This window comes from Nomascus leucogenys, chromosome 15 (assembly GCF_006542625.1).
Source record: "Nomascus leucogenys isolate Asia chromosome 15, Asia_NLE_v1, whole genome shotgun sequence".
Classification (NCBI taxonomy): Eukaryota; Metazoa; Chordata; class Mammalia; order Primates; family Hylobatidae; genus Nomascus; species Nomascus leucogenys.
In genome coordinates this window covers 17,950,764-17,965,608 of record NC_044395.1, presented here as the reverse complement: position 1 = coordinate 17,965,608, position 14,845 = coordinate 17,950,764, and the positions used below count along the sequence as shown (strand labels likewise).

The 14,845-nt window shown below is 42.0% G+C and overlaps 1 protein-coding gene across 7 annotated transcripts in view; it reads right to left on the bottom strand.

The window, feature by feature from the left end:
- The window catches only part of SIK3 (SIK family kinase 3), a 267,686-nt gene that overhangs the window by 23,487 nt on the left and 229,354 nt on the right, over window positions 1-14,845 (bottom strand). For 3 of the 7 annotated variants that reach the window (XM_030829422.1, XM_030829419.1, XM_030829426.1), the window contains exons 7-15: window positions 9,662-9,780; window positions 8,995-9,105; window positions 8,608-8,751; window positions 8,113-8,190; window positions 7,897-8,006; window positions 6,642-6,795; window positions 6,220-6,375; window positions 3,083-3,153; window positions 702-845 (exon numbers count right to left, since the gene is read on the bottom strand). In XM_030829422.1, coding sequence (XP_030685282.1) covers window positions 702-845; window positions 3,083-3,153; window positions 6,220-6,375; window positions 6,642-6,795; window positions 7,897-8,006; window positions 8,113-8,190; window positions 8,608-8,751; window positions 8,995-9,105; window positions 9,662-9,780 — 1,087 coding nt within the window. The remainder of the gene's footprint in view (window positions 1-701; window positions 846-3,082; window positions 3,154-6,219; window positions 6,376-6,641; window positions 6,796-7,896; window positions 8,007-8,112; window positions 8,191-8,607; window positions 8,752-8,994; window positions 9,106-9,661; window positions 9,781-14,845) is intronic. The other 4 variants (XM_030829424.1, XM_030829420.1, XM_030829421.1 and 1 more) reach the window with 2 other exon arrangements.

The window sequence follows — 14,845 nt, the reverse complement described above, 5'->3', positions numbered from 1 at the left end:
TCATCAAGATATTCACAGAAGATAATCATCTTCTTCAACTAGCAAAGTGTCATTCCGCAGCTGCTTCCAGGCTTACTTGGAGTCAATGAAGTTTTCTTGGTCAGGAAGGTTAAACTTGCTTTTATTTCTTCAAGAGAATGGATTATAACCATAACCGAACCTAGCAAAAGATTTTTGCCATCAGAATATTGAAAGAATGACCTCTTAAATACATAACTCAAGAGGATCTCTGCTCTAATATTCACAAGGGGCTTTGTCTTCATTTCCAGGCTGGCGGTTCAATGGTAACACGATATGAAATGCTCATTCTTTTGAAGGTGATGGATTATTAAAGGTCAAGTCTATCGATATGGCTAGAAATCTTCCTGTTTCCAGGTGGCCTTCTGAGAGTGTCACTTTCTTGCAGGTCTCAAGTTCAATTTTATCTATGAATCAACATCTAGAATCATGGGCATCAAATGCAGACAATAAACAGGTCTGCAAGGTAATGGGAGAGAGGAATCTCGCATTGCTCCAGGGCGCAGTAAAAAACCTTTGCCCTGTGCATTGCTTACTGCAAGGAGCTGAGAAGATGTGAGTTCAGGATGACAGCTGGCTTCTATTTAAAGCCACGATGCTAGTCACCATCGCTGTGAGACTAATCAGAAGGGTGCCTGTCCGATGAGCCTCAAGGAGCTCGCACAGCTCATGTGGCTACTCACCGATGCTGATCAGGTACCAGGTGAGGAGGCCAGACCCGGGAACGGAAAGGCTGCTGTCCTAGCTGCCGTTGTAGGTCCGGTGGGATCTCAGCTGTAGGGTTGGTCATGGCCAGTGTATGTCTTTTGGACCTATTTGCCAAGTACCTGCAACAAGCAGGAGCACATTTCATAGTAAAAAAGACAGACAGGAATATTCCTCCACAAGAAGCATTAGAAGTTAATCCAAAGCACTCAATGAAATAGTGCCAGACCTCATGAAGGGCTTGATGGCAAACAGATCCCTGACTGGATGGAAGTGAAACATGTCTAACTGGCCAACAAAAGTTGGCTTGACAATGAAGTGGCTGAATTTTGAACCTAAGAATAGCCATTGAAGAGAAGAGAGAAAGTAGATCTAGCTCACAAAGATGAGATCACTTTTCCTTGCTTCATTCTACCTGGTAGAAGAATTTATTTTCTCCATGTTAATTTATTCATCTTTTCCCTCCAAATTTCCAAAATACAAGTCAGAGGAAATGAGCCCTCAGGACTATTCCTAGAGATGAACCTGGGGAGATATTCAGAAGGACTCTGTGCATGTCTCTTGATCTCACAGGCCCCAGGTTTGAGACTTTCTTCACTACAGGTCACAGAAAACTGATCCGTCCATTTGAGGATAAATGAATTCCAAAATCACGCTTTCCCTCTCGCTTGGTGACTATAACTCAATCATCAGAGAAGAAAAACTGATGTTGTCCTTGGGGAACCAACATTCTATAGAGGATGAAGAAATAAAACCACATGAAATGTTTAGTTGGGGAGGCAAAAAGCAAGGCAAAAAATAAAAACAGAAGAGTCTCAAAAGACGAAGAGTTCCCAAACTGATGGCTTTATTCGGAAGATCTCTCAGACCCAGCACTTAGTCAACACCATCAATAAGATATTGTCCCTCTTTGTCTGGTGGATGACTTCCTCCACCGCTGCTACTCTTCTGGAGGCATGAGTAAGACAGGCACTATACCTTTTTTATTACATCAAAACTGACGGGCATTATACCCTTGAAATGTTGGTCTAAAGAAGAAAGAAGGTAGACCTGGAAGAAGGAAAGTCTAAGACAAAGAAGATAATATATTGCTGTCTCTTTTAAGGTAGAAAGGCAGTAAATTTCCTAATTTCTCATTTCTTCATGACCCAGTAGGGCCTATTTGTAACCTTATATACCCTCTTATCAGCAAACTATAGAAACAACAGCATCAAGGAAAAAAAAAAGTTACCACAATTTTCCTTCTATTGGCTAAGCTGTAGAAAGAGCTGGCCCACCTACCAACACCCCTGTTTGCCATGGTTTTCTTTCCACATAGGACCAGCTGCTTTCTGAATAGCAGCTCTCATACAGAGCTACTGGGGATAGGGTAAGAGTCCTAGCCAGCAACTGTCAGGTTCTTAAAAAATGGTCTCATTTCATTCTTAACTATTTTGCCCCTTTAAGCTAAAATCAGTTAACAGACTGTAATTAGTGTTATGTGAACTTGCCAAAGAGTAAGCCATTAGTGTTTTAATAACCATTGGATAAAGACACCCAAAGTTCCCCCAAAAGCCCATGAAAACCATTTTATTTCAACTTCCCTCAAAGGAAAAAACATATAATCTTGAAGAACACCTGTATTTCTGGGAAAATACATGCTGGATTCTGGTGAAACCCCCTCCCTGGATAATAAGAAAATCAACTCCCACAAGGGGGCATGCATGGAACTGAGGACCAGGGCTAATGGAACTGAGGCCAAATGAACAGTACAGCATGCCTGATGGTCACTGCCGTTCTCTGCGAGTTAGGCATCTCTCAATAAGGTTCTGTAAACAATGGATATTTGCATCTGTCCCTGGCCCAATCTCATATTCTCTTTTTCAATATCTCTTTGTTGGTACAAGGGGGTGGAAGAAGCACACAGCAAACAGTACAAGAGGTATTCATTCTCCTGGAAAGGAAGAGTCCATGCCAGAGGTCCATGGCCAGACTAGCTAGGATCACTGTCATCCCACATCTCCAATTCCTTTTCAGTAAACAGTTCTTGGCAGGTAGGAGCAGGCTTTGTGCCTTGTGAATACTATCAGAGTTGCAATATGAAGGCAGGGGACAAGGAAGAAGGAGGGAGGAAAGAAAAAGTTCTTATGGTTATTGCTGTCACTTAGGGGACTTCCAATGGTGCTTACAGAAATGACATTTTCTGGGTAGTCTTCTGTTACTTCCATGTGGGGTGGAACATGCCATCTGGCTTGAGCAAAGAGACCACACAAATGTTGAAGCTGCACTGTACCACCTCCTTGGGCAGAGGTGACCTTTCGCTGGTTGCAGGGGGAGCCTGCCCAAGGACTTCTGCAAGCACTGCCAGATGTCACATTACCTCTGCACAGCTTCCTGATCTGGCTCCCCATCCGAGCTCTCCTCGTCCACAGGGGTAACTGCTGGCACTGCCTGAAGAGAGACAGGAAGGAAAAGCTCAAGGTGGCAGCTTATTCTGTAATGCCTCTTACTCTAGTAACTGGGCTTGGGGCAGGACTTTCTGCTAACTTTCTTATTTACAGAACTTTTCTAGACTCCTGGGTTATACAGGATTTTCAAATACCTATTTTTCCATTTTTACCTTGCTTAGGTAATACTAATTAGAATTTCTTCCTCTTATTTATCTTCATTCATTCATTTATTAATTAACAAATAGCCAAATGCTTACTGTTACAGGATAAAATGTGAATTTACAGACTTTACAGACATAGACCTTGCCCTCATTTTACAGTCTAGTAGAGGATAGAGACAAGTAAACAATTACAAAATAGCATGATCAAGTCTTCTAATTAAGGAAGGCATCCTGGAGGAGGTAGCACCTAGCAGGAACCTGAAGGATGCACAGGAGATGGTCAGGCAAAGAGGGACACGAGTTACAGGTTTCCAGGCTGAAGAAAAGAGAAGGCCTGTAGGTGTTTGAGGACCCGAAAATACAGTAGAAGATTGTTTACCTGAAATGTCTAGGACTTGATCTGTTGTTTCATATTAATGTGATTTCCAGACTTTAAATGCCTTAACTCCAGGAAAGCATAGTCAATTATTGAAATTACATTTTAGTACATAAGATACAATTGTGTAGTATCAATTCACTGCTTTAAAATAGTTGTTACTCGCCAAAACATGTGAGTGAAATGAGAACCACCACAGTGCTTGTATCACTGTGACTTTCCCATCTGCATCCTTGCTAGCTACCCATAGCCTGGGTGCCCACATAATCACCATGCCTCAGTCACTAGAACAAAAATCACACTTGAATTATTATAAAAGAACATTTTACAAAATGGATAATCACAAAACAAAACACTCCTGGAATAATTTTGTTTGAAAGCTCCCAGGGTTCCTGGATCCCTTACCACAGTTCTACAAGGGTGGAGTGAACAGGGTGAGGCAGGAAGTGGCTGTAGATGAGGCAGGAGAGGAACGCTGTGGCCAGTGACAAACGGTCTTGAATAACACACTAAGAAGTTTGAGGAAGAACAGTGGTGAATCACTAAAAGATTTTAAGCAGGGGCATGATGTTATAAAGATTTATATTTGCCAAAGCCAGCTTACTCTAGCTGCAGTGTGAAAAGGGCTGGTGGCAGGGATCAGGGGACATGACTGGAAGCAAGGAAGTCAGTTAGGATGCCATGGTGTTCATCTACGCAATGGATGACAGTGACCTGAGTTAAGGAAAGGAAAGTGGAGAAGGTGTTTCATTCACAGGCACTGGATAGCTGACTTGATATGGCGAATAAGAAAGGGAAGAGTTAAAGATAAAATTCACATCCCTAGCTTGTGTAACCCAGAGAATGACAGTGCCATTCACTGTCACCCAAGGGGAGGAGCAGGTTTCACAGAGTCATGGTAAGTTCATTTGGGACATGTTGAATTAAAGTTGTGAATACTTGTGGAATAACCAACTAAATCTATCCCGTAGGCAGTCATGTATACGTATGTGTAGAACTCAGAGGAGCCTTCTGGGCTGGAGACAATCAGATGGTAACTGAGATTACGGGAGTGGACAAACTCATCCAGAGAGAGTACATCAAAGGACATGGGAATAGGGCCTAGGATAAAACTCTGGGTTTTGCCAACCTCAAGGAACAAGCAGAAAGGAAATGTGAAAAGGAGAGGCGGGGGAAAACACAGAGAATGTGGTGCCACAGACACCAAGAACAGAAAATATTTCAAGGAAAAAAAGAAGTCAACAGCGATGAATACAGTTGGGATGTCCAAAAAGATAAAAGGTTAAAAATGTCCACTGGATTTATCAATAAGAACTTGTTAGTGACCTTGGCAAAAGCAGTTACAGTAGACACAGTAAGTCACCCCACGTCCCATAAAGCTGACCATGATCCTTCCAAACCTGTCTTGCCCATCTCTGAATGCCTCTGCCACCTAATTTTCCATGTTATTACTGTGGTACTTCATCACATATGATCTTGTACTATTATGCAAATACTTCACATATGTTGATCTTGTCAGTGATGCCAAGGGCTATGATATATAATTCTTTATTACTGAAAGTATGGCCCATGGACCCATGCCCACAAACTGTTTTGTTACCAATTCATGATAAGGTAAGTACAGAAATCAACAAAAGGCTTTCAGAAACTTTTAGCAATTTAAAAAAATAAATAAAGAGACACTTTTAGCAATTTAACAGAGTAATTTTGTCTGTTGAACTCAATAAAAAATTTAGCCTTGTATTTTATATGTGTTTAAATTTTCATTTTTCTAATGTTTCACTTTTACTGTATTTTACAAGGGATTAACCCATGATGGATTAAAGGAGGGAAAAGGGTCCTCAAAGCAGCACTGCCCTTAAAACATCTCCAAGGGTGATGGATGTATTTACTACCCAATCTTATGGTACTATGAGATTGAATGAATGAATGAATGACCTATGACAGGAAAATAACCAGAAATAAACAGAACCCAAGGGAGAAAAAAAATCTCTGAATGTGACTATCATATGAAGGAGATGTGACTAAGATAACTGACTAGGCTAAAGCTGTGGGAGCAAATCATCAAGTGATCCAGGTTATGCCAAAAATGTGAGGTGTGTTTATCAACAGAAAAAGCGTTAGTGAAAAGGCAATTTTGGAAGCCAGTCTAGAAACCAATTAATTCAAGGACACTTTGGCCTTCTGGCAGGGAAAGGTTGCCTGGGAGAAGGCTCTGAGTTAGGCTGCTACCTGCCCCAAGCTGGCAGGAGTGCAGCTGGACTTAACCAGGGTACCTGTGAGCACCCATTGAGGAAAAAGCTCTCCAGGAGCAGAGTTCAGTGTAGAAATAACTTGGCTAAGTAAGTAAGTTCACCAAAAACAAAGTGTGGAAGTCTACTGGCCCGAAGAAAATGGGCTGGAGCATCCTAAGTTTGGAGAAAAAGGAAATTCAGACATGTAGAGTGGCCCTGGGTTCCCAACCCCAGGCTCACAACCTTTTTACCAAAAGCCTCTGAGACAGTGAATTGGGCTCTGTGCTGCTACTCACTGGTGTCATGGTGACAAGCGGAGAGGGTCCCCGTGGGCGCTTCAGCAGCTGCTGGGCATGCAGTTGGATGTTGGCTCCTCCATCTGATGCCCTCCGGCCAAGGGGGCCCATTCCATTCAACAGCTGTAGCGTGGGCGGCTGTAGGAGAGACTGCTCCTGCCAGGAACAGAGTTGGGAGGACGGACCATGAGATGAGGGGAAGGCGGGGACAAAGGGGCAAGCCACTCATCTATGGAAATTAAGGGAGCCACGGGTCATGACAGAGACTAAAGGACACTTCTCTCTCACCCGAGCTGCTTTGCAAGATAAATCATCTTTCTCTATAAAGAAACCCTTAAGTCCTAGGGAAGGTGCCTCATAGCCTCTCAAAGGAAGCTCAAGTTTGTTTCTTCTGGAGCCAGCCCTCTCCCATGTCTAGGTACCTTGTACTCAAGTTGCCCGGTTGGTTGCAAATTTTGCATAGGCAACAGGTTGTGCATGAAGTTCACATTAGGGGCCACCTGCAGGAATGGAGCCTGTGGGTTGACTCCAGGAAAGCCAGGTAGGAGCTTCTGCAGATCTTCCATAACTTCCGTGCTGACAGAAAACAGAATGACAGAGAAGTTTAGTTAACATTCTTACTCAAAAGTGCTTACATCCCAAAATTGATGGCATTGCTATGTTCAGTACAACTTATTGTATTTTATTTATTTTCTTCCTGAATTTATGTTTCTCTTTAAGATCCTAAAGCAAAGCAAAAGCCTAAAGTGTGGAATTTAACTCTCTGCTCCTTTACTATTTGGGACGAAGGATTGGTATTCTTTATTGGCCATTCATGTAAAACCAACAGCTCTGAGCCAAGAGGAAATAGTGGCACCAGTCCAGTTCAGGTTTTCAAATCCTGGAGGTGAACACCAAGTTTCTGGAGAACACGGGCCATCCACTAAGATAATGGCTGCCCGAAGTAGCAACTGATTCACCACGGAAAGAATGCAATTACTCTTGTCAGTGCTGACAGGACAGATAAGTACTAGATGTACACGGCTATCTTGCTACAATGGCAGGTTTTACAGCATACTTTAAGACATCTTTCCACTAACAGAGCGACTCAGGGCTCCACCCCTTTAAAGCTATCTCAGTCCGTGGAGCCAGAATGTTCTCCTATTGCCTATTTGATCATAGGCTGAGAAGAAGAGACATAAAACAAGCACATCAGCAGGCATGGGAGTCTTTTTTGGAAATTCACTGGGAGAAAAGAGATGTTTATAAGAAAACCAGCTTTGCCCTGAGTTGACCTCTCAGGAGAATTCTTGCCACAACCTTCTCTTCCTACTCAGCAAAGAAAATATCCAGAAAAGAGGTAAGGCTATTTTAATGTTGAGAGTTTTCAACCATGGAACAAAACTGGGGCGAGCTGGCCTTCAGTCCATTTTTTCCAGTGTGCAGGCATCAGGGAACATCATGAAAGACTATTTTGGGAAAACACTTTGGGAAACGGTTGTTATTGGATTTTGGATCCTTATTCATTTAAATTTTAATTGTCTACATACATAAATTACATCATATCATTTGTCCACTTGGCCACTGGATTAGATCTCCTCTGGAGATACAATGTAGTAGGAAATGTGCCATGGTAGACACTGAAAGGTGACAATTCTTTGCCCCAGTGTTAGTGAGGGCGGTTGGTCAGATACTCACCGTGGGTCAGCCACACCCACTGTGTGCCTCCTCATTGACAAATAGCGCACCAATGCTTCAGGGGAAGGCTCTTCACCCTCATCACTGTCCAAATTCAGTGTCCCATCCGGCTGAGGTGGAGGGAAACACCATCGAGTTAGAAATCAGAAGGAAGGGAAGCAAGGAGATGGCAAAGAAAGTGGTTTCAGCTGACAACTCCCACAGGTTGCTACTTGCCTCCACAATTTGGTTCTCTGGGTTGATCAGCTGCACCTGGGGAACGCTGATGTTCATAGCAGTACCTGCCTGCTCCGCCTGGAAAGCAGTACATACATATACACACATACCTTTAACACTAGAGAGAAATAATGAGTCTTTCCAAGTAGTCTTGATTGCTAAAGTCTATGTTTCCCTGATTACTAAAGTTTTTGGTTCATCGGCCCTTAGAAGTCACAACAAGGAAGCATCCTGTGGAGAGGATAGCATCGCCTCATGATTTGCTATTTCTTCAAAAAAACAAAAGGCACAACTATTGTTGCTCATCCCTCCTCTCTGTCAAAAAAAGGTTCAGATCTTTGATTGGCCTCTGACAAAGGAAGAGATGACAAATGGGAGGAGACAGAGGTAAGGAAGAGCAAGAAACTCTCTTGACTTAGGGTTAGTGAGCAACAGCTAACCTTTACCCCCCTGGTGTTACTTGTCCTGAACTAGGTCACTGGAGTTATTGCCCACCTGGATATTGACTGGTGCTTGAAAGGCCAGGGCTCGGGGCATGCTAGGAAGTGCTCCGAGACGCAGGGTTTTATGTCTCTTATGTCGATCACACAGCAGGCTGTAGATTGCACTATAGTGATCATAGGCATCTGATCTTAATGACTACCAAGAGAGAAGGGAAAAGAGTACAAAACCCTGGTGAAATGGCATGTTGATGACCAGAACCCTTTCAGTAATAACATTAGCCAAAGCACCTTCTTTCCTTCTTTCCAAGGCCCAGGGAGGGGCAGAGGAAGAAAAACAGGAGGAAAAAAAAGGCCCAAGTTCCCAAGAAGGCGAAAAATGGAAAAAGCAGGTTAGAGGAACTGCTACATCCCACTTTGTTCTCCACTCCTTCGGAGATACCTGCAGTGTCTGTTCTTTGTCCAGTCCCATGTCCTCCATGGCCAGGAGGACATCCTCATTCAGGGGGTCCACCTGTCTTTCTTCCTTTAGTTGTTGGCATTCAGCTATTAACTGTAACATAAAAAGGAGGAAGTTGTCAACCCCCCAATTAACCACATCAATGTGGCACAGCATATATAATGACCAACCTGTTCCATGCCCTCTGGCTTGGGATGTTTTTGGCCTTAGACAAAGTCTAAGGAAGAGAGCCCTGAGTGATCAGCTGTAAACAGACAACTCACTGTTTCCTGAGCTCCCTGGCGTACCTGGGATGGCCACAGTGGTTTAAATAAAAGCATGCTACAGAAGCCACTGAATTGAGCACACTAAGACAAGAGGAAGGCGACATCCCCATGGTAGGTAAGCTGCAGAACTGCAGGCTGTTCTATCTCAAAAGCCAAAAACAGACGATAATTTGGGGACACATGGTAGGGAACCATGATCACTATTCTCCAGCAGTTTAACTGGTTTTACATTCCTTCTTGCTTGCTTCACGTGCTGCTTTAGCGTTACGTAATAGTTTGTTCCCGGTGTCCGCCTTTCAGGTTATAGCCTGATTACAATCACATGCAAAGGAGGCTGCAGCAGCTTTCAGAGGAGTCCCCTGCAGCAGCGGTTCCCAGCTCACCCTGTCAAAGTTGGGATCGGCGTCCCCTAGCTTCATCCACTTGTGCTTGCAGATCTGCTCCATGGAGAGGCGCTTATTGGGGTCTAACACCAACATATGGCGGATCAAATGCTCACATTCTGCAATGGACAAACAGCCTGCCTTCAGTCTCTGGTGAGGGGAGGCACCAGGGGAGTAGAGGAACCAGAGGCAAAGCCAGCAGGGAGGCTATCCAACTCCCTGCCTCTAGTTTTGTCTCTCTTGCTCTTTGATCCTTACCTATTCTGTTGCTTATGCCACCAGAAGGGGCTAAGCAAAGGCAGAGAGAGGTGGAGAAAAAGAAACTCAAGGTGGTAGTCTGGTTATTGCCTTCACCAAAAGGCTCACCAGAAAAGGTCTGGGGATAATCCATGGATTTCATTTATTTATATTATGTATATGGCCCCATTTAACACAAGTAATGAAGAGTAGAATGGCCTCTAAAGAGATTCAGTATCTTACAAGGTTCTCAAAATATTCAGTTCTATCCTCCTAAATGTACCACCACGTGCATACTAATGCTTTTGGCTTAGGAGTGCAATACCCTTCTTCAAAACTCAGGGAACTTGAATTTCTGATGGCACAAGGTGTGTGGGGAGAGAGCCTCAGGCTACTTCTCTCCTATGCCCTGGGATTCAGCTAGCCTTATTTATCATTTTATTCTCAATGTTATTTAAATAGTCATAGGTATTTAAAACTAGGCTGTGAGCTACAGATATTCAGATCAATAGAGATTTTTCTCTGGGAGCTCGTATTACAGATTATATTGCAGAAAGAACAATGGATTCAAAATCAAGAAACCTATATTCTGATTTCAAAACCACCCTCTATTTCTAAGTTTTCTCATCTATAAAATGTGGGTACTGAGGGTGATGAGAGTAATAGTTTTGATGAAGGCAGTGATGATGATACCAAAACAGCAGTATTGATGCATCTTCTGAGCATTTTAAATTATTATTTCCTCATTTAATCTACACAGCAATCCTAGGAGGAATGTACTATCATTGTTCCCATTTTAGGAATAGCAAAAACTAGGCACAGGGAGGTAAAGAAACTTGTCCAAGGTCACATGGCTATTAAGTCAAACCAGACAGCCTGACTCTTCACCTGGTTCTCTTAACCACAATGCTACCCTGCCCCTGTGGTGCAGAGTTGTTGGGTGACCCAAATCCCCCAACACTAATTCAACATTGAACCATTAATTCAGTATCTTTATCCAAGCCACCATTTCTGACTTACACCCTGCAAAAGTGTCCTACCCGGTCTTTCTGCTTCCATTCTTGCTCCATTACAATCTGTTTTCTATAGAGAGGCAAAAGGAATTTTTCCAAAGCATAAATTTGGGCATATCACCACTTTGCCTATAACTCTCCAATCTCTTCCCATAACCCTCAGAATGAAATCCAAAGTCCTGGGCCTACAAGGCTCCTACTTCTCTCTCTCTCTCTTTTTTTTTTTTTTTTTTTGAGACAGAGTCTCGCTCTGTCACCCAGGCTGTGGAGTGCAGTGGTGCGATCTCGGCTCACTGCAACCTCTGCCTCCTGGGTTCACGTGATTCTCCTGCCTCCACGTAATTCTCCTGCCTCAGCTTCTCCAGCAGGTGGGATTACGGGCCTGTGCCACCACGCCCAGCTAATTTTTATATCTTTAGTAGAGGAGAGGTTTCACTATGTTGAACACGCTGGTCTCGAACTCCTGACTTCAAGTGATCCGCCTACCTCAGCCTCCCAAAGTGCTGGGATTACAGGCGTGAGCCACCGTGCTTGGCCCCCTACTTCCCTCTCTGACCTGGTTTCCTGCCACTATGCACATTTCTAGTTTTTGCACGTTTAACACACTCTCATCCAATGGCCTTTACATGTGTTTTTTTGTTTGTTTGTTTTTTTCCTTTAGCTGAAATGGCCACTCCTCAGGTCTTCATATGATTGGCTCCTTGTCATTCAGGTAAGAGTTTAAACGTCACTTCCTCAGAAAGCTCTTCTTTAACCATCTACTCTAAGATGGGCCTCCAGTCACTCTCTATTACATCACATTCATTTTCTTCACACAAATGATTTCTTTGGGAAACCATCTTGTTTATGTATTTACTTTTTGTCTGACTCCTCCACTGCAATGCAAGGCCCGTGTCTTTCTTTCTGTTGTACCCAGTATCAACTCTCCAATACCTAAAATGGTTATTATATCTAGCCACTTAGGAGCTGCATAAATATCTACTGAATATGTAAATAAATATTTGTTGAATATTTAATCAAATGAGATTATAATTGTGAAAATTTTTTTAAAATAAAATTTTCTATAGGTTTTTAAATTTTCTGCTTCTATTTAATCACAACCATCCTGAAAACAAAACTGGTCAGTGAAAATAACAACAGCAGTAAGACATTATTACAAAAAACTACTTTTGATATACTAAGCACTGTGCTTACCAACTTTATTACATTTAACCTTCACAACAACCTTAACTTAAAGACTATAATTAGCTCCACTTATAAATGAAGAAGAAACAAGATTTTGAAAGTTAACATATTCAACATGGCGAAGAAATGGTAAAGTTGGGACTTCTAAGCTGTGCTCTTGACTACCCTATTATACATCTCCACATGGAAATAAATTGATTTACTTTTCTAGGGTGAATTCAACTCTTCAAATTCTATACCATCTGGCAGACACCATTCTATATTACTGTTTTGAAAAGAATACTACAAGTAACTAAGATAAATTACTCTTAATTTTTAATTTACTCTAACTTCAAAAGATAATACAACAAAGTTCCTATATCAAAATGATTTCTTACATCAGGCATCAATTTGTTGTTGCTTTACAATTAAAACTATATTCAAATGCAGTGTACATCTCAAAGACTTCTACATTCCTATAGAATAAAGTAAATGCCATCTACAACATTATGCTTTATTAAAATTATGTTTCCAGAGTAGTAAGGCTAGAGCCACAACTGTAGCAGCACCTGTATAGATTATAAATGTCATTGACACACATGTTTATGGTTTGCAGTTACTTAAGAGGACAAAAGTGTTCTTAATTTAGGAAGTTGTTAAAGACCCCTGTGTAGGGAGAAGGCTAGGACCAAATTGTTGTTAAGGCCTCTAGATGGCACTCTCCTGTTTTCCTTTGGTCTCCACACACAATTTAGTGCATAAGATGACCAAAGCTGAATGGTGTTCAGTTACAGGCTTGCTTTAAAGCAGATTTTTTCCAAGGCAATTTCCTTAAAAGCAAACAACAATAACAACAACAACACACACACACACACAAACAAACCAAAAACACTACCATAATAATTCCTAATTAGACGATATATCTAGTTCAATTTCAGGATCTTGAAACCTCTATTCGGTCATCCTTAACCATTATTTGGCCTCAGATGCCTTGAAAATTCTCCAAAAAAAAATGCACAAGAATTTATACACAAAACCTGGCAAGTAACTTTAGACTACTCAAGGATGTCCTATGAAGCTTGCATAGATCTCCCAGACCCCGGTGTCTACAGGCCCCAGATTAAGAACCAAAACAATTCTTGGTTACAGTGTCAAGGGCAAGAGCTTTTTAACCTTGACTATCCTACATAATATCGAACGTGCCAAGGAACAGAAATTTAACATTTTTCATATGTGGCGCAGATGGAAAATACGACAAAATGCAGAAAGCTAGAGTATCATCAGCAACTCATATTTCCTAAGTGTCATGTAGTTCATGAAATTAAATTCAGATGAGATTTGAAGACACCATTCTACATAAAACATGGAAACAGGGTGAAAACGAGGGGAATAGATGCTCTCAAACCTAAGAACACAATCACTCACAGGACATTCAATTTACAAGCGTGGAAAGACGGAGCCCTCACGTTAAACAAAACATCAACTTTTCCAGATGCCAATAAGTACTCTATTTTATTGTCTAAAACGGCCCTATTGGCCAGGCATGGTGGCTCACGTCTGTAATCCTAGAACTTTGGGAAGCTGAGGTGGGCAGATTGCTTGAGGCTAGGAATTCGAGACCAGCCTGGCCAACATGGCAAAATGCTGTTTCTACTAAAAATACAAAAATTAGCTGGGTGTGGTGGTACACACCTGTAATCTCAGCTACTCGGGAGGCTGAGGTAGGAGAATGACGTGAACCTGGGAGGCGGAGCTTGCAGTGAGCCCAGATCGCACCACTGCACTCCAGCCTAGGTGACAGAGCGAGACTCTGTCTCTCAAAAAAATAAATTAATTAAATAAATAAATAAATAAAAAATAAAAGGGCCCCATTATTTGCTTCCACCCAAAAGGCAGGGCCTCTGATGCTAAATGAAACTGAACCACTTTGGGCAATGCCAGAATACGCTCCTCTGCTTCTGTGTGCCAGAGAAGCAGCTTCCCTTCAGAGCTGCTTTCATCTGCTCCATGCAAGACGCCAAGCAGTCTCCGCAGTGAGAGTCACTGTGGGCCCATGAAACCTGATCTGCCAACAGAACGTTAACTAGAGGATGTTCAGCACAGGCCTTGCCCTGCTGCGCTGCCAGGCATTTGGATGACTTTGTGGGGAGAGAGCTGCTGTACGGGCAGGGTCCTAAAATGAGAATTAAGTTGACATTGCCAGTGTGAGTCCATATCTGTGAAAGCAACATTTTTCTTTCTTTTTTTTTGTCCTTGATAATAGACAAATTTCTCTAAGTGGTTACCACAAACCAAAACAATTCTTGGGAAATAAGTCTTCTCCATAAGCCATGTGGATTTGACTGAAAATATTAATGTCCCTTTGGCATACTGAGAGAGCAAAAATGAGTGAAAGATACATAGAAAAGAGTAAAAAAAACACGGAAAAAGAGAATGAAAGACTAATAGAGCAATTCATTCAACAATATTATTTAATGATTACTAACATTTATTGACCATTTACATGACAGGCAAAGTGCTAAACCCTTTAAGTTAATTTAAGCATCTACTTCACAAACCAACCCAATACTATTATCTCAATTTTATAGACAAAGGAATTTAAAATCAGAGAAGTTGAGAAACTTGATCAGATAATAAGAGGCCAAAGCAGGATACAAATTCTGGTCAGTCTTACTCCAGGGAGCTCTTAACCTACATGGTACCTAAAATAAACACATTATTGGTATTCTGGGTTATGAAAACAAACCAAAACAATTCTCTCTTCTGACAG